Raw genomic sequence first — 24,465 nt, forward strand, 5'->3', positions numbered from 1 at the left:
CACCGGATTGATCCCAAGTCTTTATTAATATCCCTACTCTAGTCACACGTATTAAATACACCTTGGAAATAAGCATTTGAGGGTATTTCTGGTACGAAACAAAAATTTGAGGGTATTTTTTTTATAAGAAAATAAAGTTTGGAGTTGTAGTTAATGTATGTTAACAAAAACCATCTTAAAAAAGGACATTGGGGCAACATTACTTTCAAACTCAAGATGTTTATGTTAATGATCACGCTATTGACACCCATTTTTCTTCTCATTCACTCTTTTTTTTTTTCAATAAACGTGAGATTACTCGTCACACCCACTTTAAAAAAAGATTAATTTTTTGTTCAATAAGAATCTGTTTGAAAGGACTCAGTAAAAACTTACCAATTGACGAATTCGGAATTTACCTACCGAATGAAGCTTCATTTGAAAAAAAAAATCATTATCGAGATTTTTTAACAACTACTATATTAGGAGTTGAGGTTTTCATGATCATTGCTAACCTATTTTGCAAGCTCTAATGGTATTGCTTCTTGTACTAGAAAACCCTATTGAAACTTATGTAGATTCAAGAAAGAAAAAAAATGAGAATGAAGGAGATGTGAATGAGAAAAGAAGAAGGAAGAGGAAGAGGAGGAGTTGGAATTTGAGGAGGAGATTAAATTAGATTCGATAGGTGGTGATGGGTGAAAGCAAATAAAGTGAGTCTGGTGAGCAATAAAGTGGGTGTCAATAATGCACCCCATATGTAAAGGGAAAATTACTTAATAGACCCTATGGGAGGGGTTTCTGTTGAAGTAGTTCCTAACTTTTGGGTCCTATCTTGATACTCCATTTAGCATTTTTTATTTTTATTTTTTATGTTGAATTGACTTCCTTCGATACCATGCTGACGTGGCAATGTGCAGAGAACCATATATTTTTGGTATTGGATCTTGAGGAAAATATATATGGTTCTTTGCATGTTTAGCCTGTCAATGCAGTGTTGAAGGAAGTTAGTTTAGAACGACTCATTTTTATATCTTAAATGTTCTTTCAATCCTATCTCTCCAATAATATTTTTAGAAATACTCAATTGTCATTTTCTCATCTTCTTCACAAACCTAGGTATTTCTATGGCGATTATTTTTGACAATTTTTTTACATTGAATAATGAATAGAGAATAATATATTCCTAATTTTGAACATTTAGATGTAATTTTTATCTAAAAAACTCACATTATATTAAAAAATGACGTTAGGAATTCATGAAAAATCATGTTAGAGGGAAATAAACCACTTGCATCACATTAGAGGGGTGGCACAATGTATATGCTGATGCTTTCGACTGTTTATTTTGGGAGGATTTCAGCAACGAAACACCGAAAGGCATATTTAGCTGTCACAATGAACTTTCCAAAGTCGAACTTTTAAGAGTTGTTACTCCGGAAAGTCCAGCTCTCACACCCAACCTTCAATAATTTTCAAACACAAAAGGTCAAAATCAACAAGGAAGATAAAAGTTCTTTTATTTTTATCGGCTTCAGTTACATATGGAACAAGAACAGACCTTACATCCAACACGGCATCATCACCGCACTAAGGAACAATCCTGTAGGCCTTCATCTTATCTATCCAAGAAACAAATGCAGAAGTGGAATTCCTGAAACCCAAGAAACCATGCTCTTTGCTCTTGTTCATACTATCCAACGGGGATTCCTTCACACTAAACACAGCATCTACGAACCACCACGCCCCAACCTCCTCTAATTTAGTTGGCAACAACTCCTTCTCCTTCACAATCTCGTCCCAAACCGGACCCTTGTCCTTCATCATCTCCTGCAAACTCAACCCCTCTTCGAATTCTGCACATTCAACTTCGAATTGCTCTCCCAATATCTTCCACAAATGCTTCCACTTGAACAAATCTCCGTTACTGCAATTGAAAGCTTCATTCTTAGCATACGGTTCAACTGATGCCCATATCTGATGCTCCGCGATCAGATCAGCATCCGAAGCATCCCAGTAACCCTCCCAAGCTATCCGACTCCCAGGAAACCTAAGAGGTGTACCCTCATGTTTACAGATTGCCGCGTAGACACATAGCGTCCCAATTATGTTCATCAAGCTATAAGGAGAGAACCCAAAGATCACTCCGGGTCGATGAACTGACCATGTCAATCCCTCCTTTTTTTGGACCTCCTGGAAGAGGACATCTTCTAGATTGTAATAGAAATTCAAGGTGTCTAATCTCGGGAGATCCTCGTGGAATGGTGGATCATGAGGTTGGATTTTGCCAAAGGACTCAAAGGAGCCGAGGTAGTGTTTGCGGCCAGTCTGGAGGCAGATATGTTGGAGATTGGGTGCATTGGGGATTACAGTTTGGAGAACGTTGCGGAACATGGTGGCGTTGGTTTCGCAGTTTTCGGACTCGGTGGATCGAGAGGCCCAGGTGACGTAAAAGATGTGAGTAACATCTGTGAGGGGGGAGAGCTTGGATTGGGTATCTTCAACGTTGGAGACATCACACTGGATGTATTGGATTGGGTGGTCTTCGTTCCAGGAAGGACGAGGACGACGAGCGACACCGTAGACTTTCCAAGGACCGCCAGGTGTGTCGGATAGGGGGAGGATTTCGGCCAAGCTGTTTCCGACTATGCCCGTGACACCGATTATGAGGCCTACACTCTGGTACTTGAGTGGTCCCTCATGGTCTTCGAATTTCTTCTGTAAAAATCATAAACAACGTCAAAGAAGATGAAAATTTCATATTTTTAGCATTAATATTTAAAGAAAAACAAAAATAAAATCTTAATCCTGCCTTTGCAGCGCCGATCGCTCCTGCCCACCACCAGCTCATTTTTCTGTGTGTGTGTGTGTGCGCACGCGCACAGGGGCGGAGTTAGGATTTTCCTATAGTGGGGGCAAACTATGGTTAGTTGTATAGTAAAGACGGGGGCAAACTATGGTTAGTTGGCAAACTATGGTTAGTTGTATAGTAAAGACGAATGATTTTAAAGAGAAATTAAGAAGTTTTTAATTAATAGTTGAAGAAAATGATATTTAAATCATTTTCAATAAATATTTGAATAGTCAAGAGGCAATGTCATCAACAAAAAATTAAAGAGGTGAGAGAGTAGGGACAAATGAGCATGTAATTAATTGAAAATATAGGAGTGTCAAAGTTCTATGGGGGACAAAATTGTAGTGAGGTGAAGGTGTGGGAGCAAATGAGGAGAAAAGTGAGGGAATATAAGCAAATGGGACATGTAATTAGTTGAAAATATAAGGGTGTCTCAAATTTTTACGAGAGCAAAAATTGGAGGGAGGTGAGAGTGTAGAGGGCAAATGGGAGAGAGGTGAGGGAGTGGGAACAAATGGAGCATGTAGTTAATTAAAAATATAGGTATTTTTCAAAGTTCTGTGGGGGCAATTGCCCCCCACCAGCTCCTTACTTGCTCTGCCCTTGAGTGTGTGTGTGAGAGAGAGAGAGTGAGAGTAAGTGAGTGTGTGGACAGATTATGGGAATAAGGATGAGATGTGGCAACGTCTGTAATTATGTGAAGACTCTTTAACTAGAAGTAGGAACAGCCATGCCAATGCATTCTGATCCGATAATTAAGTTTGGATTTTGGTAGGAAGCTAAGGATCCAGAATCTACGACAAGATCGTTTTCGATCAACCATATCTGCTCCCACTCCCTAGTCCATTAATTGTTCAGGGACACGTGTATAATTTTGCATTTTTGCTGGTTTAGACTTCATAAATAAAAATTGAATGGTTAAGATATGTATTCAACGATTGTTTTTAGAAGAGAGAGAGAGAGAAAAAAAAAAAGTAGTACACTGTACTCGAAAGCTGTTAAGTTGGATAAAAAACCAACCAACGCACCCCAGATCTGTATTTTTATTTTTATTCATTCAGAGTTGCAACACAGCCCTTTCAGGACGAAAATTTTAGAATTATGCCAAATAGTTGGTTATATAAAATTCACTACAGTTACTTGGACTATGGGTGTGATTTATATATCAAATAGTTAAAAAGTAGTATAACAAATCTTAATCCATGAAATAAAAATAAAAATAAAATAATGATTAAAAAAGTTTGAGAAAGTGGGGATCTCATTAATAAAACCATTTCCAGATTCAGGTTTCATATGTTTTATTGTATGAAAATATAAAGAAGTTGTACCACCACCACCACCAGTATCAGCAAAGGGTCACAAACAGAACAATAAAGCATACCAAAACCAGATAAATTATGATTCTATTGAAAAGAAAAAAATGGTAATCTTTGTAAATGACGAACGACACGACAGAGTGGTTTTAATCCCCAGCAATCTATACCTCCTATGGCAAGCACGACCACAGTTGGATACATAACAATAATAAATTTCTTCCATCACTCAGATCAGTTGATAGATCTAACAATTGCAGGGGGTGAATATGGTATGTCATGCATATTTAAATTGAACAAAATACACAAGATGCTTGAACGCCCATGGGCTAAGAAAGCACAAGACGACCAACACTTAACAAAATATAACTATCATTTGGTTAAAATAAGGGGTTTTGGTATGGTCTCAAACGACTACTTTTAAGCTATTGAAGCAGAATCAGCCATATTTCCCTCTTACTATGATTGACTAACAACAACAAAACCCTCGTGTACAAGAAACAGACATATTTCCCTCTTACTTCAAGATCCAAATTAGTTATATCCCCCAGTTTATCTTTCACTTGATAAAGTGAGGATTGATCAGCCCTGTGATCTCAAGAAAGCCAACACGCTCTTTCCCTCCAAATATTTTCTTCAGCTTCTCATCACACACAATTATCTTCTTATTTTCTGGGTCCTACACAAAAACGAAGGTAAAATGAACACCATCAGTATTAAAAAAAAAAAATTTAAATATATTCAAGTCTGGTAGCTTAAATTGTGAGATAGTATGATAGATCAGATACAAAACAGCAGCAGTAACCAAATTTCATGGATAACATATTCATTTCTCAAGAGCACCTTCACTGAACTGTCTGATAAAACTCATTTTCACTGAACTGTTAGTTCAGTTTGTTAAGGAAAATCAAGATTGACCATATTTCTCTCGATTTCTTTTCAGGACTTTCAACTTGAATACTTTGATGTGTATCAGTCTTCGGGATTTCTGTACTGAGGCACTTGTAGACCAAAGCCTCAACCAGATACTAATAAACCTATGCATCTGCCAGTCTAGGTGTATGCTTCAAGGCTTTAAGAATAGGAAACGAAGAAGCCTCGATCCACTGCGGACCAACCATCGAAAAGATCTCTCAACCATTTGTAAACCAACTGAGATTTTATGGGAGTTGAGGACTGATCGATTGCACTCTTATTTCTCATTGGCATTTGACTCTGGCACTTCCATGAACTCCATATAATGACATGATTAAATGATGCAATCAACAAAAGAATTTCATTTTCAGATATCAAAGTGAATCTCACTATATCCCCATTTTCTACTCATTTTCTTGGTATTTTTCCGTGTTTTGTGTAAGCATGGGTCCAACCTGAACCCAATACGGGTTCAGCAAGACCTTGGGTCAAGCTCTACTTGGGATTTTTTAGACCAACTGGAATTCAGGTGAGGATGAAGTTGACACCTTGATGGAAATAATGAAAAGATTATGGACATGATAAAAATATTGAAGAAATTCGAATTCAACATGTAATAAACATGAAACCTCATTCATAATTCATCAAACTGCAATTAAGAACTCCATGGAGTGTGGAAAAGAAATCAATTGCATTCCAAGTAGGTACCTGAGAGCGTAATATCTAAAACCAGCTATATGGTACATGGAAACGAGAATAATCATGTCACATACAGTAACCTCAAGCACCATATCATGTAAAAACACTAGCTTAAATAAACAGACAAGTAAACTCATTGTTTTATATTTATTTATTACTAATGGGATGAGATCCGTTGACTCGTGGAAAAAAACACATGATCCCGACCATGTAAACATCAAATTCAACGGTTAAGATTTATCCTCCAAATAGGTATCCTCAAGATTTGTGTTATCTGGACTCATATAAATCCCAACTGTAGGATTTCATGTTTGCACAATTGAGATCATGTGTTTTCTCATGAGTTAACGAATTTCAACTAATTACTAATATATCCAACTAAGTAGAACAAGGCAGATTATGTGCATCCTCATATGTATCTGCTAATATGCTTAGAATACATTAGAATAATATATATATCATCGAAGTAACAAACTAATAACAAACATGTAACCAAAGTAGAATGTTCAAAGTTTAGCTTCATCAACATCAACTAAATTAACAAAATTCCTCTAACTTAAAATTGTCATTACATGTGAAACAGGGGCTTTTTAGATAAAGCACCCATTTGAGCACTTAATTATGACAAGCGAACACTTTATTTACCAAATCCCCCGTTTTTTTATTTTCCACATAATATGGTTGCTGCATAAGCACCTGGAAGTCCTCGGCACCTACTTTGCCACCTAGGAAAGGCTTAAATGTCAACTTTGACAACAAATAGAGAGAAAGATGGGCCACTAGTTTTGTTTCACCATTGATTGCATCATGCACACAAGTACATACAGCGAATGCACCTTTTCTAACAAAAACACATCATTATTCAAATTGACCTCAAGTACATTCTTAATTTCCATTAAATTTTACTGTAAGGACAATGTATATAAGCTGCAAACATTTTCTCAGATAAACTCTCAAGTGCTTAAATTGCTCCAAAGGATCCACAAAAAGATTAGAGATGACTTACTCAGGCAAATTGAACAAGAAATATCTTCAAAGAAAATCCTTAAATAATCTGCTGGCAACTACTAGACTAGCACCAATTCAGCCAATAAGAATATGCACGTGATTGTATACTTGCAATTATTTGACAGTTTAAATGCTTATGTCAGCAATCAAAACAATACGCCTCTAAATTGAAAGTGAACAACCTAAGCAATTTCTTTCCTCTCATAACAATCTCTGTTTGCAATTTATTTGGCTCGAACTTGAGTGATCAAGTTTACCAGACCAATGTTGTTAAATAGGATATGCAGCCATGTGCGACCAGCACACGTTGTTTGCATATGCGATTTTGCACATCACATGTGTGGTGGCAAATGTTGCAAGAAAACAAATATGCAGAAAAATATGCCATCGCACAAATCGCATATGACATCACACACTTCGCATATGCCATCACATATTGGCAAATAGCATAATTTGGGGTATGTGTCTATAGCATATGCGACCGCATTTGACAACACTGTACCAGACCAATGAGTAATCCTAGAATGGAAATTGACCAATGAGAAAACTAAAACCGACAGCACATGCCTAATCACTAACATTTCTCACCTTATAAAACAGTTGCAAAACAAACAACATTAGCAATAAGATTGAGCTCAATAGCCACCCCAAAGGTGATACCAAAGAGAACAAAGTAAACTGAAAAAGGTAATGGTCTTCATTGCATATGCATACAAATTAAGAACAGCAGTTGATATAGCACCGGCAATTCCTGGGTGACACCGAGTTATCATCACCATCATGGATGCTATAATGGCAGCAAGTTGCTTGACTTACCACATCAAAATAGACTCTATTGTAATTTAAGCCCTATGTTGTCAGATTCTAATTAAGATCGTTATCCGTTTTGCCTTCTTTCTTCTCTGTATTTAGTAAGGGATACACCTTATAATTTTTTTTTTTTTTCTTATCAAAAAAAAAATTGTATAGCCATTGTTTGAGTCCTTCCTTTCTCCACTGAACTGCATATTTCTCACTGAATTGTGAATAGATGAGACAACCCTTGTTAGCACATGCCCAATTGAGTGCTCCATACATCCAATTAACTCTCTTCATCCACAAGAATAGCTAACACCTTACAAGAGGGTACACAACCTAGTTTGGATAAATATATTGATTAATAACATTTGATAGCTTTTGAAGCCTTGCTACATTATTCAGTCTTGATGTTCATTAGAGTCTAGAAAGAATTTGGTTGGTAATCTCTTGATTCAACCACCTTAGAAGACTATTTTCAGTCTTTCTGCATATTTTTCTAGCTTTGATTCAAAATCAGTCAATTTTTATACGTGGGAATTTGTTTACCCTGACGTCATTCCTAGTCAAGATATTTTTAATAAAACTAGTACTTAGAGGCTAGAGCACAGCCAAACAAGGCTGATTGACATGAGTTCTAAATGAATCAGACATGTTGTGGACATTATTATTCTTTTACTCTTTTCTTCACAAATATGTTGAAGCAAAAAATGGGGAAAAAGTGGAGTGAGTTGTAAGCAATTCCATAAATTCACCACAGCTGAGCATAGAACGTTTTTTTTTTTTTTTGTTTGGTACGTTTTACCAGCTTGATTTTGTATTCCTTATCCAAGGAAAACCCCCTTTCAAAATGTCACCATTCAAATTATTTATAGGCACCAATTTAGCATATCGTGCGCAATGTTCACCCACATTTGCAACCGATTAATTTTTCACAACCAAATTTTGAATAGAAACATTAAACACAATCACATGAAAACTCTATATAATTATTGCAGCAATACTGAGCAAAAGAAAATGCCCTGCGCTCCTCACTAGTAGCTACAAAAAGAAAAGCCAAAAGAAAACTCTACGAGAAATTTATTCCTGCAAACATCAACCATTGAAGACACCTAAATTAAGGGGAAAAAAATAGCCAAACCAAAAAAATAGCATTGCTTTGCTCCAACTGCGATCCAGCAAGAAAATATCTTGCCTACAACACTTGAGGATCATTAGAATAACATTCTTAAATCATAAAAGATAGATTCACATAAATTTTTTTGATAAAAGATTCACATAAATTTTTTTGATAAAAGTGTTTCTTATGTCATTTAAAAAATTGGATGCAACTGTAGGAAATGCCTATTCTTTAAATATTGTAACTTTTCGATTCTAACCTCTTAGCCACAACAAACTGCACCAGAACAACACTACACTGTCTCGGATAAATAAAAACAAAATCTTAATAACTTCAATAAAAATTAGAAACTAATAAAGATAGCTCTTAGATGCTTGTAATCACTCAATTACAAGTCTTTAAATATCTTTCTCCTTCTTGGTCTTGAATAATACTATACAGCAATTTCAGATTCTCTAGAACTCTATACCAAAACTTGTCCAGAAATCTTAGGAAGTTTGGTGAAATTTAAAACCATGAAATAGATAATTATAAAAAATGAAATTAAATACAACCTACAGACACAAAAGTGCACAAATGCGCCACAGTAGAAAATTAAAAGTCTTGATATTATCGCACCATAAGAATATGAATAACCCCCATAAGTGAATTGATTTTTTTATAAAATCAGTTATGGAGTGTATTAAATATTTATAATAAACTTAAAACCAATTACAATTAACAAGGAAACTCGCCTTCTTGCATTTTAAATGAGCAAATAATAAACAAAGAGAAAGGAAGAATCAAGTAAAGGGCCTTCATTTTCACCAAATCCCATTTTTGAATCAGTAGCTGAAGAGCGATCCAAATTAGGTAAGTGGTCATCTCTAACTCCTCATATAAAATGTCTAAATATTTCCTTCTTTTTTCTTTTTGTTTTTTTCTATTTCTAGGGCACCCTTTGTTCATCAGAGTAAGTAGTCCTAGAAGAACAAGTATGCAACTTTATCCAACAATAATAACAGTCTTAAACTACCAAGAAAAAGAATCTAAAACTCACAGATAATAAATAAATAAAAATTAAAAGAAATTAGAAAATAAACAGAAAAGGATGGGTATTTAAATCAAGGAAACCCCTAATAAAAATGGTGACCTGGAGATTATGTTGTTTGATATAAGCCCAAATCTGCTTGAGGGCTTGGGTTCGAGATATCTCAGGGACTCCAAGCAGATCTTGCATTGCAGGAGAGATGGGTTTGGGCTTTGTGATTCCTCTGGGCTCACGTTTTCCAGTCGTTGCAGGCTTTGAAGAAGCAGCGCAGGTTACGAAGCGCACCTTGCGTAGGTTAGCAGGAGAAGGAAGAGCAAGAAGACGGAGAGTAGACGTAGTAGAGCTAGTGACGGCCTGCTTACCTGATAGAAAGCTGGACCAACAACACCCCAAAGACATCGCCATTTTTCTATATTTTTTTTCTCTATTTTTTAGAGAAGAATAAGAACTAAGAAGGGAGGACGGCTGTGTTTGTGTTTCGAGAACGAGACAGAAATTCACAAACCCGCCGTTGGATATCGTTTTAAAGAGAATCAAGAAATAAGGACCAAAGGCCATAAACCTCGGAAAAAAACTTTGAAGCGGTATTGCCTCTTCAAAATTTTGAAGATACCCACTCCATTGAATTACACGTGGCATTTAAAAAAAAAAAGAGGTAATTCCAAATTTTGAGAATGTAGAAACGTTAAATAAATTCAAAACGCCACGTGGCTTGTAACGAGGAGGATTTCTTCGAAATTTGATGAAGGCTTCCGCTTCACAGTCGGACTCATAAACCTCGAATGTGAGAAACAATTGAGCAAGGACCCGTGGGATGTGTCCTCCCTATCTATATGACACGTGTCAAGAGTTGATGATGTCCTTCGATCTTGATGGATCTTTGATAATCTTTTTTTGGATTAATATTGTTTGGAATCTTTGACTGCATGGTCGTGCCCATGAATATGGTGCGATGATTAAGTCAATTGCAAATCCATAGAGTTTTATCTGACATTTTTTTAAATTTGGGTATATTCATTTTTGTTGATTATTACTTATTCATAGTCTCAAAGCCTTTGATTTATAATCAAAAGATAAATTTAAAGCGAGGGCAGCTGCCCCACAAGAATTTTCAAAGATGAAAGACTTATGATTTATCGCGAGGGATGACCCAGAAAAAAAAAAAACACTCATTTTTTACCCCACAATAAAATTTCTGCCCTTAATTGCTCAAGTGGACAAAATCCTGACTCGACCCTATTTGTAATGTATGTTTGTTTCACTTTATCAATTGAGTGGTGATAAGCTAATTACCCCACGTGGCAAATTCAATTGACTACCTGACGTGACAAGTTTGAGAATCATAAATCTACACTCCTCGGGATGCACAATTCCCCCGAGATACACTTTTTTATGGGAAAGTGCAATTGTGCATCTTGGAGAGCACAAATCTACAATTCCCCAACTTGTCATGTCAAGATAGTCGATTGAGTTTGCCACGTGAGGTAGTCAGATTATCACGATTTTTATCAATTATAGAGATGTTGGCATATCACGGATGTTAACAAAAACTTTTGCCTTCAAATTGTCTTCATGCTTTTTTTTTTTATGAAGGTTTGTTATTCGTGCTTGGCACATCTACCCTATCCCAATCGTGTTCAATCTGATCTAGATGTGCACCTAACGACCTACATTGGATTCACACAGTATTTTAAGAGAATTCATGCACCATAGAAAAGATCAATTTGATCCAGATACCAGGGACTTTGACAAGTCAATCCTACTTAATTGTATCAATTCTGATTGGGAAAGATCATAGGATCGTCTAATCAGGAATACACCTTGTTGAAATACAGTGAATAAAAATGGGAAAGGAGATTACTTTGAGACACTTAGGCCCTGTTCGTTTGGGCTTCAAAAGCCGGCTTTTTGAACTTTTTTGACTTTTAAGCCGAAGAAGCCAGTTGATCAACGTTCGTTTAAGCTTTTTTAACGCTAACCGATTAAAAAAAAAGCCAAAAAATGGCTCATTTTAAGAGTCGTCCCGTGCTCGCTTCTAAGTTGGGCTCTCGCGCGGAGCTAATTACCGAAATATAATTTAAGTGAAAATACCGAAATACCCCTGACCTTTAATAAAATTTTCGAACTGATTTTAACCTAAATCGAAAGAGAATCGAACTGATCCTCTTCGTCTTCTTCGAGCCGATCGATTATCAACCCTTTCTCCTCTCTCAACTTCATCGCCTTCAACCTAATCGATCGATTGTCCCTCACGTTACAAGAAACGAGAAACGTTTTACGTTTCTCATCTTCTCCAACCAGTTCGCCCAATCGACTGTCGACTGTCGAACTCAACTTCGTCTCCTTCAAACCGATCGAATCTCTCATCGATCCTTGTTGCAGAGATCATTTCCTCCCTCTCTCTCATCTTTTCCTCATAACTAACCGAGTAAAAAGCCCCAACGGTGACGGCAGATCTCGTCTCATCTCATTACAGGCTGCCATTAACGATCTCTTCTGTAACAGCAGCTCTCGTCCCTAGCTTTCCTCCATTAACGATCAATTAAGGTATTGCTTTTTAATTTATTTATTTTTATTACTGATTTTGCTGTAAATCAAATTGGGGAGTTCTTTTTATTATGGATTTTATTGTAAATCGACTTGATCTGTGAATGTACTATGGTTCAACATATGACTGATCTCGAACCTTGCAATCGACTTATATTCAGCACCTCTTCAAGTGACACACACTTCTCTGTCAAAATCTCTCTTCCATCTTTTTGGTAGAATCTGATTGTTCAATGGTATTAGAATAATAGGCGAGCTCGGTATCCATTGAAATAAAAGAGTGATTTTGCAACACAACAATAAAACCAGTTGTGTTTTATGGAGCTCATTGTTTAGTTGTTTGTGAAGGAACTATGATGCAACCAGTTTTTTACAAAAATGATTGGATGATTTTTTACCAAAATTTTGTACAGAAACATTATGAGAGCAGATGAGAAAAATGATTGGTAGGGACATCCCTCCTTTTGCTCCAATTTATAGATGAAAGCATGAGAAAATTGATCTAATTTAAGGTAAATTGGATTTCATAATTTTCCAACCACATCCATTATTGATCTCATTTTCTAGGATTCCTAAGTTCAACTCACCAAATATTTTGTTCATTCCCCATAAGAGTTTTTATGACAAATTTCTAGAATTCGCTGAAATTTTTTCCAAACCTACTCTCCAATTGAAACCATAAGAGCTTTGACTGTGTTTGTTATCTTCTTGAACATGAATTTTGATGCTGAAAGAGGAAATAATTAATTATTTTTAAGGATTTAGATGTCATATGAAACCATTTACTCCTAATCATGGGACCACCGTTGGGTCTTTGGATTAAACTAATTTACTCCTAAACATGGGCATTAATTTTATGACATCTATATTGTAATCATGCTAGTATGTTGTTTTACTTTCTTGTAATCATGTGGTTTTCATTCTCTATTTTTAATATAAACTCTCTTTAGATTTTGTATGACTTAAAGTTTATATGATTAAATGAGTAAAAGTTGGAGTGACAATAGCATCTCTCAATATTTATGAAAGATACTATTGGCACCAACTTTTACTTTTCTCTTCTCTTAATCCAATAAGCCTGTTAGTTGAATCTCTGATGTATTTATTCCATTAAAGTGTTCATTTAACGACAAATAAGATCTTATGTAGTATGTGTCTGCACACGCAACGGTTGACCGATGGGTTTAGTGTATTGTTTGATATTTTTAACATTTATTTACAGTGATATTTGTTTATGATAATTATTTGTTTGCTCATTATTCTTGTTGTTGTTACTTATATTTCAGAACGTTTTTTATTCCTTATTCTTATCCATTACTTTTCATTTTTTTTTAAATGAATAATCAAATTGTCAGATGCCGAGACAAAAAGTAACAGAACCAAAAGAAATAGAGTCAAAAATTGATTCCGCAAGATGGACACCCTATCTTCATAAGATTTGGGTTGATATCTGTGTGGAATTGGTTAAGAAGGGAAAGAGACCCGGTACTTCATTGAATGTATCAGGGTATTCATCTCTAATGAAGCAATTTTAGACAACGACCGGGCTTAGTTACACAAAGAAACAACATAAGAATCATTGGGATAAAACGAAAGGTATTTGGGCTAGATGGATTAAATTAAAAGCATGTACTGGAGTGGGTTACGATGCTGTTAACAATAAGATATTGGCGAGCGATGAATGGTGGAATTCTTGGTTGGAGGTAATTTTCGATTAGATTACCAAATAGGAATATTACGTTTATCAATTCAAACTTATAAAACAAGTTTATTTATTTTGTAGAAAAATAAAACTGATACACAATGGCGTTATGACGGACTGGAACATGTTGAAGAGTTGGACATACTATTTGGAGGGACTTATGCTACCGGAGAGTATGTTGCAAGCTCTTGTAATCCTGGTGTGCGTCCATCCACTGAATCATCTAGAGCAGTTGAGCACGAGCTTCGGGATGATGATGATGCTGCGTTTGTTCAAGAAACGCAACCACCAGAGTCCCAGCCATCAAGGTCCCAACCACCTATCGATATTAGTCCTGATTTTGATGGTGATGGTGATGGTGATGGTGATGGTGATGGTATCCCTCCATTTGTTGCACCATCTCGCATGAAATCTAGAAGTAACATAGATTTTCAACACTCCAAACGACAAAAAATGACGAGTGCAGCTATGTTAGGACGACAAATTGAACGCTTAGTTGAAGCAGTGTCAACGAGGACGAGTGCAAGTAGTGCAACACCCCCACCACCACCTACACAACCCGGTAGCATTAAGGAATGTATTGATTTGTTGGATGCAACAACAGAAATCATTCCTAATAGTGAGCGGTATCGATTTGCACTGAAATTATTCAGTATGAAGAAGGAGTACAGGCAAATTTGGTGTATGCTGAAAACAAATGAACTCCGTATTGGGTGGTTGGATGGCGAAATGGAGGATGCTCGAGTTCATCATTCCAAATAGTGTGTGATTTTAATATGTTTATGTGGTTTTAATGTGTTTTTTGTATTACCATCTTTCATTGATGGTTATAACTATATGCCACCCCTATGGTGGTATGACAATTCCTGTTTATTATTTTATGTTTTCCTTGGATTGTGTAATATGTCCGTTACGTGGTGAATGCTATTGACAATGTTTATTATATAGTGAATGTTAAACATATTTATCTTATTATCTATATTATTTGAATGTTATAGTTTTAAATGAATAATTTGTAGTTATGTATTTATACAGACTTATGGATTCCAATGATGATATTTCCACCCATGATGGTACGTCTACCGACGATGATATATCCAGTAATGATGAAGTTCATGACGTGAATGCTGTAGATGATGATTTGTCGTTAGATATTTTGGTAACAGGTACCATTGTTGCAATGCATCAATACGTGGACACATTTATTTATAGAGAACCACATAGGAATTCTTGTTATACTGGAGCAGATTATGTTCGTGATGTCATTGATGGACTTGGTAACACATGCAATGATTTATTTAGGATGGAACGACATGTTTTCTTAAGTTTGTGTGACATATTAGAAGGAAGGGGTCTGATAAAAGATGAAAAGAAGATATCGATCCAAGAACAAGTTGCAATGTTTGTCTACACCGTGGGTCACAATGAAAGGCATAGGGTACTTAGGGCTACTTTTAAGCATTCATTGGATACTATTAACAAATATTTTCATGTAGTTCTTAGAGCTTTACTTGAAATATCAAATTTTTTGATCGTTCCTCCTAATCTCAACGAAGTCCCTATGCATATACGAACCAATGAAAGATATTGGCCATATTTCAAGGTATTTTCTCAATGATTTTCTTTATTTATCATTATTTATAAATAACGTCAAATATAATTAATTATATTTGAATTATGTAAATATAAGGACTGTGTTGGGGCGATCGATGGGACTCACATCAGTGCACATATCCCGTTCGTGCATCAAAATAGATTTCGAGGACACAAAGGCATAACACAAAATGTTATGGCCACTTGTGCGTTTGATATGACATTTACACATGTCGTAGCTGGATGGGAAGGATCTGCTAATGATTCTCGTGTGTTCCTTAATACTATTGCGAAGCCATCATTACAATTTCCACATCCTCCTCAAGGTTAGTTTTTTTAAGTAAAGATAAAATAAAATATTGAAAATGTCATTATTAATAAGTTGTCGTTTTTTTTTCAAGGTAAATATTATTTGGTCGACTCTGGATATCCATTGATGGAAGGCTACCTCGCACCTTATCGGGGTACAACATATCATTTACAAGATTTTAGAAGAGAGTCAAGGTCAAGAACAGATAAAGAATTATTTAACTATATGCATTCTTCTCTTAGGAATGTCATTGAACGATGTTTTGGGGTTTTAAAAGCCAAATGGACAATTTTAAAGCAAATGCCACGTTACAAATTTCAAACACAACGAGATATTACATTGGCTTGTATGGCACTCCATAACTTCATAAGGAAGCATGCAATTGCAGACGAAGAATTTTTACGTTTCGAGCAAGAACAAATTGTGGAAGATGAAGGGGGTGCATCTGAACATGATAATAATAATGAGCATGTAGATCGTCGATCTCATGTTACCATGGAGAGGACAAGGACTGGAATAACTAATGCATTATATGCTGCTTATGATAGAGTTTAAGAACTTTGATATATTTTGAGTTTGTTATTAATGAAAATTATATATATTTTTGTATGACATTGTAACACTTTTGATTTTCGTATAGTATGTATTTGTTTGAATATTGTGTATGGGATGTTATGTGGATGTCGGATTGTATATAAGATGTTATGTGAATGTCGGATTATATATGGGATGTTATGTTGATATTAAATTGTGTATTATACAGGTATTTTCTTTATCAGGAAAATTTCATATGTCCATTTTTAAGAGGAAGTGCTGCCGAAATTTCGATAAAATCATAAAATTTATACATTGATTTAAATTGAAAATAATTATTTTAATAATTTTTTAATAGAAATTATATATATATTAGTGTAATTATATATTTATTGTATTCTTCTGATCATTTTTTGTGCATTCTGGATGTATTATCAACATTAAGGGTATTCTGGTCATTTTACCAGAATCCAGCAATAAAAAACTGTAAAACGAACATGCTTTTTTGACTTCTGTGTTTCTGTAACGAACAGGCTTCTGCTGAATATGGCTTTTCAGGCTCTAGGCTTCTGCTTCTCCCAGAAGCCAGCTTCTGGAGCTGGAGCTGGCTTCTGTAAAGAACAGACCCTTAGAGTCTGTTCTTTACAGAAGCTAGCTTCAGCTCCAGAAGCTGGCTTCTAGAAGAAGCAGAAGTCCAGAGTCTGAAAAGCCATATCCAGCAGAAGCTTGTTCGTTACATAAGCACAGAAGCCAAAAAAGCATGTTCGTTTGATAGCTTTTTATTACTGGATTCTGATAAAATGACCAAAATACCCTTAATGTTGATAATGCATCTAGAATGCATAAAAAATTATCAGAATACTTTAATAAATATAAATTACACTAAATACATATATAAATATAATAAATTTATATTAAAAAATTATAAAAATAATTATTTTTAATTAAAATAAATTTATAAAATTTATAATTCTATCGAAATTTCGGCAGCATCTCCTCTTAAAAATGGACATATGAAATTTTCCTAATAAAAAAATACCTGCATAATGCATTGCATAATACATAATATATCATCCACGCAATATCTAATACACATGAACATTAAAAAAAATACATAATACGTACATCAATATGTTTTAAGTCATTATAGTTCATTATTGTTTTAAGAGAAATATTACTATTAACATTATAATAAAAAATGATCAGAATATCTTAATATATATATATATATATATATTATTTTACTTTAACAAAATTTATAATTTTTATAATTCTATCGAAATTTTGGTAGCATCTCCTCTTAAAAATGGACATATGAGATTTTCCTGAAAAAAGAAAATACCTGCATAATACATAATCCAATATCCACATAACATCCCATACACATTAGCATTTCATACACAATCCAACTTCCACATAACATCCCATACACAATCCAACCTCTACATAACATCATATACACATTTCAATATCCACATAACATCCCATACACAAATCACATTTTATCAAATAAAAAGTACTACAATTTCATAAAAAAAGAGAAATATAATTTTCATTAAGAACAAATCTAAAATAAATCAAAGTTCTTAAGTTCTATTATAAACAGCATATAATGCATTAGTTATTCCAGTCCTTGTCCTCTCCATGGTAACACGAGATCGACGATCTACAAGCTCACCATTATTATCATGTTCAGGTGTACCCCCTTCATCTTCCACAATTTGTTCTTCTTCGAAACGTAAGAATTCTTCATCTGCAATTGCATGCTTCCTTATGAAGTTATGGAATGTCATGCAAGCCAATGTAATATCTCGTTGTGTTTCGAATTTGTAACGTGGCATTTGCTTCAAAATTGGTCATTTTGCCTTTAAAACTCCAAAACATCGTTCTATGACATTCCTAAGTAAAGAATGCATATAATTAAAGAATTCTTTATCTGTTCTTGACCTCGACTCTCTTTTAAAATCTTGTAAATGATATGTTACACCCCGATAAGGTGCAAGGTAACCTTCCATCAATAGATATCCAGAGTCGACCAAATAATATTTGCCTTGAAAAAAGAAAATAACATATTAAGAACGAAGATGTAAAAATTGCATTTCAATATTGTATTTTATCTTAACTTTAAAATAACTAACCTGAAGGAGGATGTGGAAATTGTAATGATGACTTCGTAATAGTGTCGAGGAACACGTGAGAATCATTAGCTGATCCCTCCCATCCAGCTACGACATGTGTAAATGTCATATCAAAAGCACAAGTAGCCATAACATTTTGTGTTATGCCTTTGTGTCCTCGAAATCTATTCTGATGCACGAACAGGATATGTGCACTAATGTGTGTCCCATCAATCGCCCCAACACAATCCTTATATTTACATATTTCAAATATAAATAACGATATTTGACGTTATTAAAAATAATGGTAAATAAAAGAAAATTATTTAAAAAATACCTTGAAATATGGCCAATATCTTTCATTAGTTCGTATATGCATCGAGACTTCGTTGAGATTAGGAGGAACGATCAAAAGCTTTGAAATTTCAATTAAGCCTCGTAGAACTATGTGAAAATATTTGTTAATTGTATCTAATGAATGTCTAAAACTGGCCCTCAGTACCCTATGCCTTTCATTGTGACCCACGGTATAAACAAACATTGCAACTTGTTCTTTGACCGAGATCTTCTTTTCGTCTTTTAACAGACTCCTTCCTTCTAATATATCACACAAATTTAGGAAAACATGTCGTTCCATCCTAAATAAATCATTGCATATGTTACTCTCTTCATCAATGATATGACGCACATAATCTGCTCCAGTATAAACAGAACTCCTATGTGGTTCCCTATAGATAAAGGTGTCAGCATATTGTTGTATTGCAACAATAGCACCTGTTACCAAAATATCTAACAATAGATCATCATCTATGGTATTCACGTCATGAATTTCATCATTATTGGACATATCATCGTGCGTGGAAGTATCATCGTCAGAATCCATAAGTCTGTATAAATACATAATTACAAATTATATAAATTCAAGCCATAACACTCAAATAACATAGATAACACAATAAACATGTTTAACATTCACTACATAATAGGCATACCACCCAATCCACATAAAACATAAAAAAATAAACAGACATTGTCAATAGCATACCACCATAGGGGTGGGATATAGTCATAATCATCAATGAAAGATGGCAATAAACATACATATCAAAAAGTATACAAATACTACTTCGAATGATTAATTCGAGCATCCTCCATCTCACCATCCAACCATCTAATACGAAGTTCATCGGTTCGCAAAATGCACCAAATTTGCCTATACTCCTTCTTCATACTAAATAATTTTAGTGCAAACCGATAACGATCACTATTAGGGATGATTTCTGTTGTTGCATCTAACAGATCAATACACTCCTTAATGCTACCAGGTTGTGTAGGTGGTGGTGGAGGTGGTGCACTACTCCCGCTCGTCCTCGACGAAACTGCTTCAATCAAACGATCAATCTGTTGTCCCAATATAGTTGCATTTGTCATTTTTTGTCGTTTGGAATGAGATTGAAAATCTCCAGATTTCTTGTGTGATAGTGTAGTAAATGTAGGGATATCATCACCATCAACATCAATATTAGGAGAACTATCAACAGGTGGCTGATGACCTAATGGTTGAGACTCTGGTGGTTGCGTTTCTTGAACAGATGCAAGATCATCATCATCACCATCATTGTCATCATTATCATCTTGAAGCTCATACTCTCCAACTCTAGATGACCCAGCAGATGGATGTACACCAGGATTAGAAGAGCTTATGACATACTCTCCAGTAGCATAGGTCCCTCCAAATAGTATGTCCAACTCTTCAACATGTTCTAGTCCCTCATAACGCCATTGTGCATCAATTTTATTTTTCTACAAAATAAATAAATTTCTTTAATAGGTTTGAATAGGTAAACGTGACATTTCTATTTGGTAATTTAATCGGAAATTACCTCCAACCAAGAGTTCCACCAATCATCGCTTGCTAAGACCTTATTGTTAGCAGCATCGTAGCCCACACCACTACATGCTTTTAGCTTAATCCATCTAGCCCACATAGCTTTACTTTTATCCCAGTGATTCTTATGTTGCTTCTTAGTGTAATTGAGCCCCGTCGTTGTCTGGAATTGTTTCATTAGAGATGAATATCCCGATACATTCAATGAAGTACCGGGTCTTTTTCCCTTCTTAACTAATTCCACGCAGATATCAACCCAAATCTTATGAAGATAGGGTGTCTATCTTGCAGAATCAATTTTTGACTCTGTTTCTTTTGGTTCTGTTACTTTTTGTCTCGGCATCTGACAATTTAAATATTCATTTAAAAAAATAATAGATAAGGAATAATCAATAAATCGGAACAAGTCAAAAATTTATCTTTAAAAATGTCAAGAAATCTAATCCATCAATTCATAAAGCAAATAACTATATAAATTTGTATTTATCTATATAAATTCGGCATTTGAGGTGAGTTTAAACAAAAAATTGCATTATTCATAAATAAGTTTTTTAACCAAATGGTCTAAAAAATGAACAATTCTACATTTTTCATACAAAAACTGTTGTTTTCCTTTCTTCTACCTTTTTATCATTCTTACCCTTCACATTTATCAATACCCAACTCTTTTATATAATAAAGATAGGAGGTGTACAAATGTAATTTGAATATAAGTTAAAAGAAGGGTTATTAGTACTTTCAATATAAAGTTAAAAAACTGGTATTTTGAGTTCAAAAAATTGTAAAAAGTGAGTATTGTTTACATAAAGGACTGTTTAAATAAAAATAAAAATAAATCTGAACATATGGTTGGGTGAGTATTGTTTACATAAAGGAAAATACAATTTAAGCGTGGCTAAAATTGCTAAACTTACCCTGAAATCACAAAAATCAACAAAGAGAGAGAATCTAAAAAGAAATGTAGAATCAACACTAAAATTACACTATAGGAAGGCTTTTAGTTGTACCTTAGCTAAGATTGTAAGCTTGCATCCTCATAATAAAAAGAAAGAGATGAATCCCCAAAGTGGTAGATCCATAAAATTAATCACATTATCCTACACCTTACTTCAAATTTGATGGAAAGGAAACAGTTGTACAATTTCTACCTTGAGCATAACCAAGCATGGTTTTAAATCTCTTCCGAGATCGAGACAACTAGACAACTTGAGCATAACCCAAGCATGGTTTTAAATCTCTTCCGAGATCGAGACAACTAGACAACTTGAGCATAACCCAAGCATGGTTTTAAATGTTTCCAACAAGGGTGAGTTTAAATCCAATTAAAATCAAACCCAACTTCAAAAAATAAAATAAAAATGGTAAGAAGGGTCGAGACCTAGTGTTAGGAGACAATGACAGTTTTTACTTTAAAAAGTGATATTGTCATGTGAGGAATTCTATCTAAATATATGTAATTTAGCTAATACAGTCATTAGCAAGTGTTAGGAGCTTATTTAGCCGAACCCAATTCTATATAAGTATTGAACAACCCATGTGCACAGAATTAACTTGTTTTGCTTTGTTGGTATTTGGTATTAAAACTCTTAAGGAGTTTGTTCATAAGCTTTGCACATATCACTACGAATTTTCTTTCAATGCATTTGGTTCACCTACCTCCCCATAAGTTCCAGATTGTCCAAAGATATACTTGGAGAAGAATAGCAAAAACCATAACTTAAAACCAACTTCAAATCTCAACGAAGAACTCAACAACCCAAAAATAGTAGAACAACCTATCTTTTTTATCAATCCCACACCAATCCAATCCAAGTTTTCAACTAAATCATTGAAGAAAACAACAAATTCAATCAGAAAATTAGCAAAAGCTTCAAACATCATGAAGAAACTCAACCACAAATCCTGAACATATAACAATCATCAATTTCCAGTTTTTTTTACCCATTCCACACCTATCCAATAACAATTTCAAATAAACACAAAAACAACTAGAAATCCCATAGAAATCAGAAAACTTGTCATCCAAAGCTGCAAACAATATAAATAAACTCACCCACAACGAAAATCCAATAGAATCAAAAGAGATTTCCATGCTTTTAGATTCAATCCCAATAACAAAACCAATTCAAGTTTTTGACAGAAAACATTAAATAAAATAAAATTCGTGACCCATAAATTAGTTGCAGGAGATCCCATAGTTTTTTGTTCAGATTTGGAGTGGAGAGGATGAGAGAAGGGTATACACTGAGGCAACAAAATCGAGAGCAGAGAGTAGAGATTTTACCTTCGTGAGTGATGAGGAAACCCAAGATTCGCGATCTGTAGAGAGTGTTGAGCGATCGATTTGTGTGAGCCGAGAGAGATCGATTTGTGTGAGCCGAGACTGATCTAAGAAGAAGGAAGTCGAGAATGAGAGTAGAGAGTGACGACGAGGGGTTTACCCTTGAGAGATCGATTTGTGTGAGCCAAGATTGAGAGTGGAGAGTGACGAGGAGGTGTTTACAGTCGTTCAACGTTGACGAGGAGGTGTGAGCCAAGAGAGATCTAAGAAGAACGAAGCCGAGAGTGAGAGTAGAGAGTGACGAGGAGGGTTTACAGTCGTTCGGCGTTGACGAGGAGATGTGAGCCGAGAGAGATCTAAGAAGAACGAAGTCGAGAGTGAGAGTAGAGAGTGACGAGAAGGTTTACAGTCGTTCGAAGTCGATAACGAAACAGGCGGTTTTTTCGTTGGAAATAGAAAAAAAGATGAAGGGCTTTTTGGTCATTATTCCATAGCCGTTTTCGGTGTTCGGCTCTATACAGAAGCAAATGAAAGAAGCCTCTCTCTAACGTATCTGAATGAAAGCTGATTTTTAACTTTTATTGATTTTCATTGGAGCTAAAAGAGCTCAAACGAACATTGTTTATGGAGTTTTTTTGGCTTAAAAGCTAAAAAAGTAAATTGAGCTGGCTTTTCTATTCCAAACGAACAGCCCCTTAGTAATCTATGTTGTCTTATAGACAACAGATATCTCCATTCCAATTGAAATTGAAGATGTACATGGGTTGCTTGCGAATTTGTCTTCAAAATACAACAGAACCTAGTTTTACCAAAATTGTATATTTCCTCAAATTTTGCATTATTTTTTAGAAAATTTGTCACACAAAATCTCAGATACACGTATGCTTTTTTTTGTAAAAAATAATAATAATAAAATAAAGTTTATTAAGAAGAAAGTTAGAAAAAAAAAAAAAAGATTAATTTTTTTTATATTAATTTTCTTAATAGAATTGATCTTTATATATAGAGAACAATTTCAAAATTTACATTCATTCTAAAATGAACAAAAGAACTCAATAGGTACAAAACCCATTGTAACCACTAGACACCTATTTGGATCCGAGAACCCGTTAGGCACCCCGTGGTCCCATTCGGCACCCTTTGGGCCGATTTGGAGCCTAGCCAAAGTTGGACAGTCCTCTCTCTCTCTCTCTCTCTCTCTCTCTCTCTCTCTTATATTATATAAAGTAAAAGATTATTTAGTTTTTTTTATATAACTAAAAGCCACTAGGAACTCTCAAAGAGAGTCTTTAGAATGAAGAGGTGAGAAGAAGTTCTTATTTATTAGTTTGAAAAATCCTTCCAAAATTTTTAGAAATTTATGTGGGATTTACAAATTATTTGAAAAAAAGAGCAAAAATCACTTTTTACAAACTTCAATTCATGGGAAAAGATGTCGACCAATAGGATTGCTCCAAATCAAAATACTTACTTCTTTTACTTTAACAAAAACTTACCAAATGTAAAGTATCTTTCAAATATCATTTTTTTTAAGCAAATTAAATTAATCTTATTTCAATCAACTCAAAAATAAATATAAAACATATATTTATTTTAACATTAAACCGAAGCCTCCCAAGTCTCAACCATCACCAACCTCAAAATTGATCTTTCTCCTACTCCCAAAATATCGGTTGGCCTCTTTCTTATTGGTGTAGGGTACTCTGCGTTGTGTCGTGTTATCCATCAACTTCAAGCTGAAAGCACGACTCTTATTAGTCGAATTCCGGTGGCTCAGAGT

At 34.8% G+C, this 24,465-nt stretch overlaps 2 protein-coding genes across 2 annotated transcripts; both read right to left on the minus strand.

Annotated features, from left to right (window-relative positions):
• Positions 1–1,482: 1,482 nt before the first annotated feature.
• On the minus strand, positions 1,483–2,927 carry LOC147407057 ((S)-8-oxocitronellyl enol synthase ISY1-like). The gene is made up of 2 exons (XM_086435451.1): positions 2,792–2,927; positions 1,483–2,697 (listed from the first exon to the last, which is right to left on the minus strand). The coding sequence occupies exons 1-2, from the start codon at positions 2,828–2,830 to the stop codon at positions 1,570–1,572; spliced, it is 1,167 nt and encodes a 388-aa protein (XP_086291577.1). The 5' UTR covers positions 2,831–2,927; the 3' UTR covers positions 1,483–1,569.
• A 1,473-nt stretch (positions 2,928–4,400) lies between these two features.
• LOC147407058 (uncharacterized) lies at positions 4,401–10,228 on the minus strand. The gene is made up of 2 exons (XM_086435452.1): positions 9,816–10,228; positions 4,401–4,825 (listed from the first exon to the last, which is right to left on the minus strand). Exons 1-2 carry the CDS (start codon positions 10,116–10,118, stop codon positions 4,706–4,708), a joined length of 423 nt encoding a protein of 140 aa, XP_086291578.1. The 5' UTR covers positions 10,119–10,228; the 3' UTR covers positions 4,401–4,705.
• Positions 10,229–24,465: the final 14,237 nt, after the last annotated feature.

Source organism: Akebia trifoliata, chromosome 3 (genome assembly GCF_017979445.1).
Source record: "Akebia trifoliata isolate Shusen 1 chromosome 3, ASM1797944v1, whole genome shotgun sequence".
NCBI classification, from domain to species: Eukaryota; Viridiplantae; Streptophyta; class Magnoliopsida; order Ranunculales; family Lardizabalaceae; genus Akebia; species Akebia trifoliata.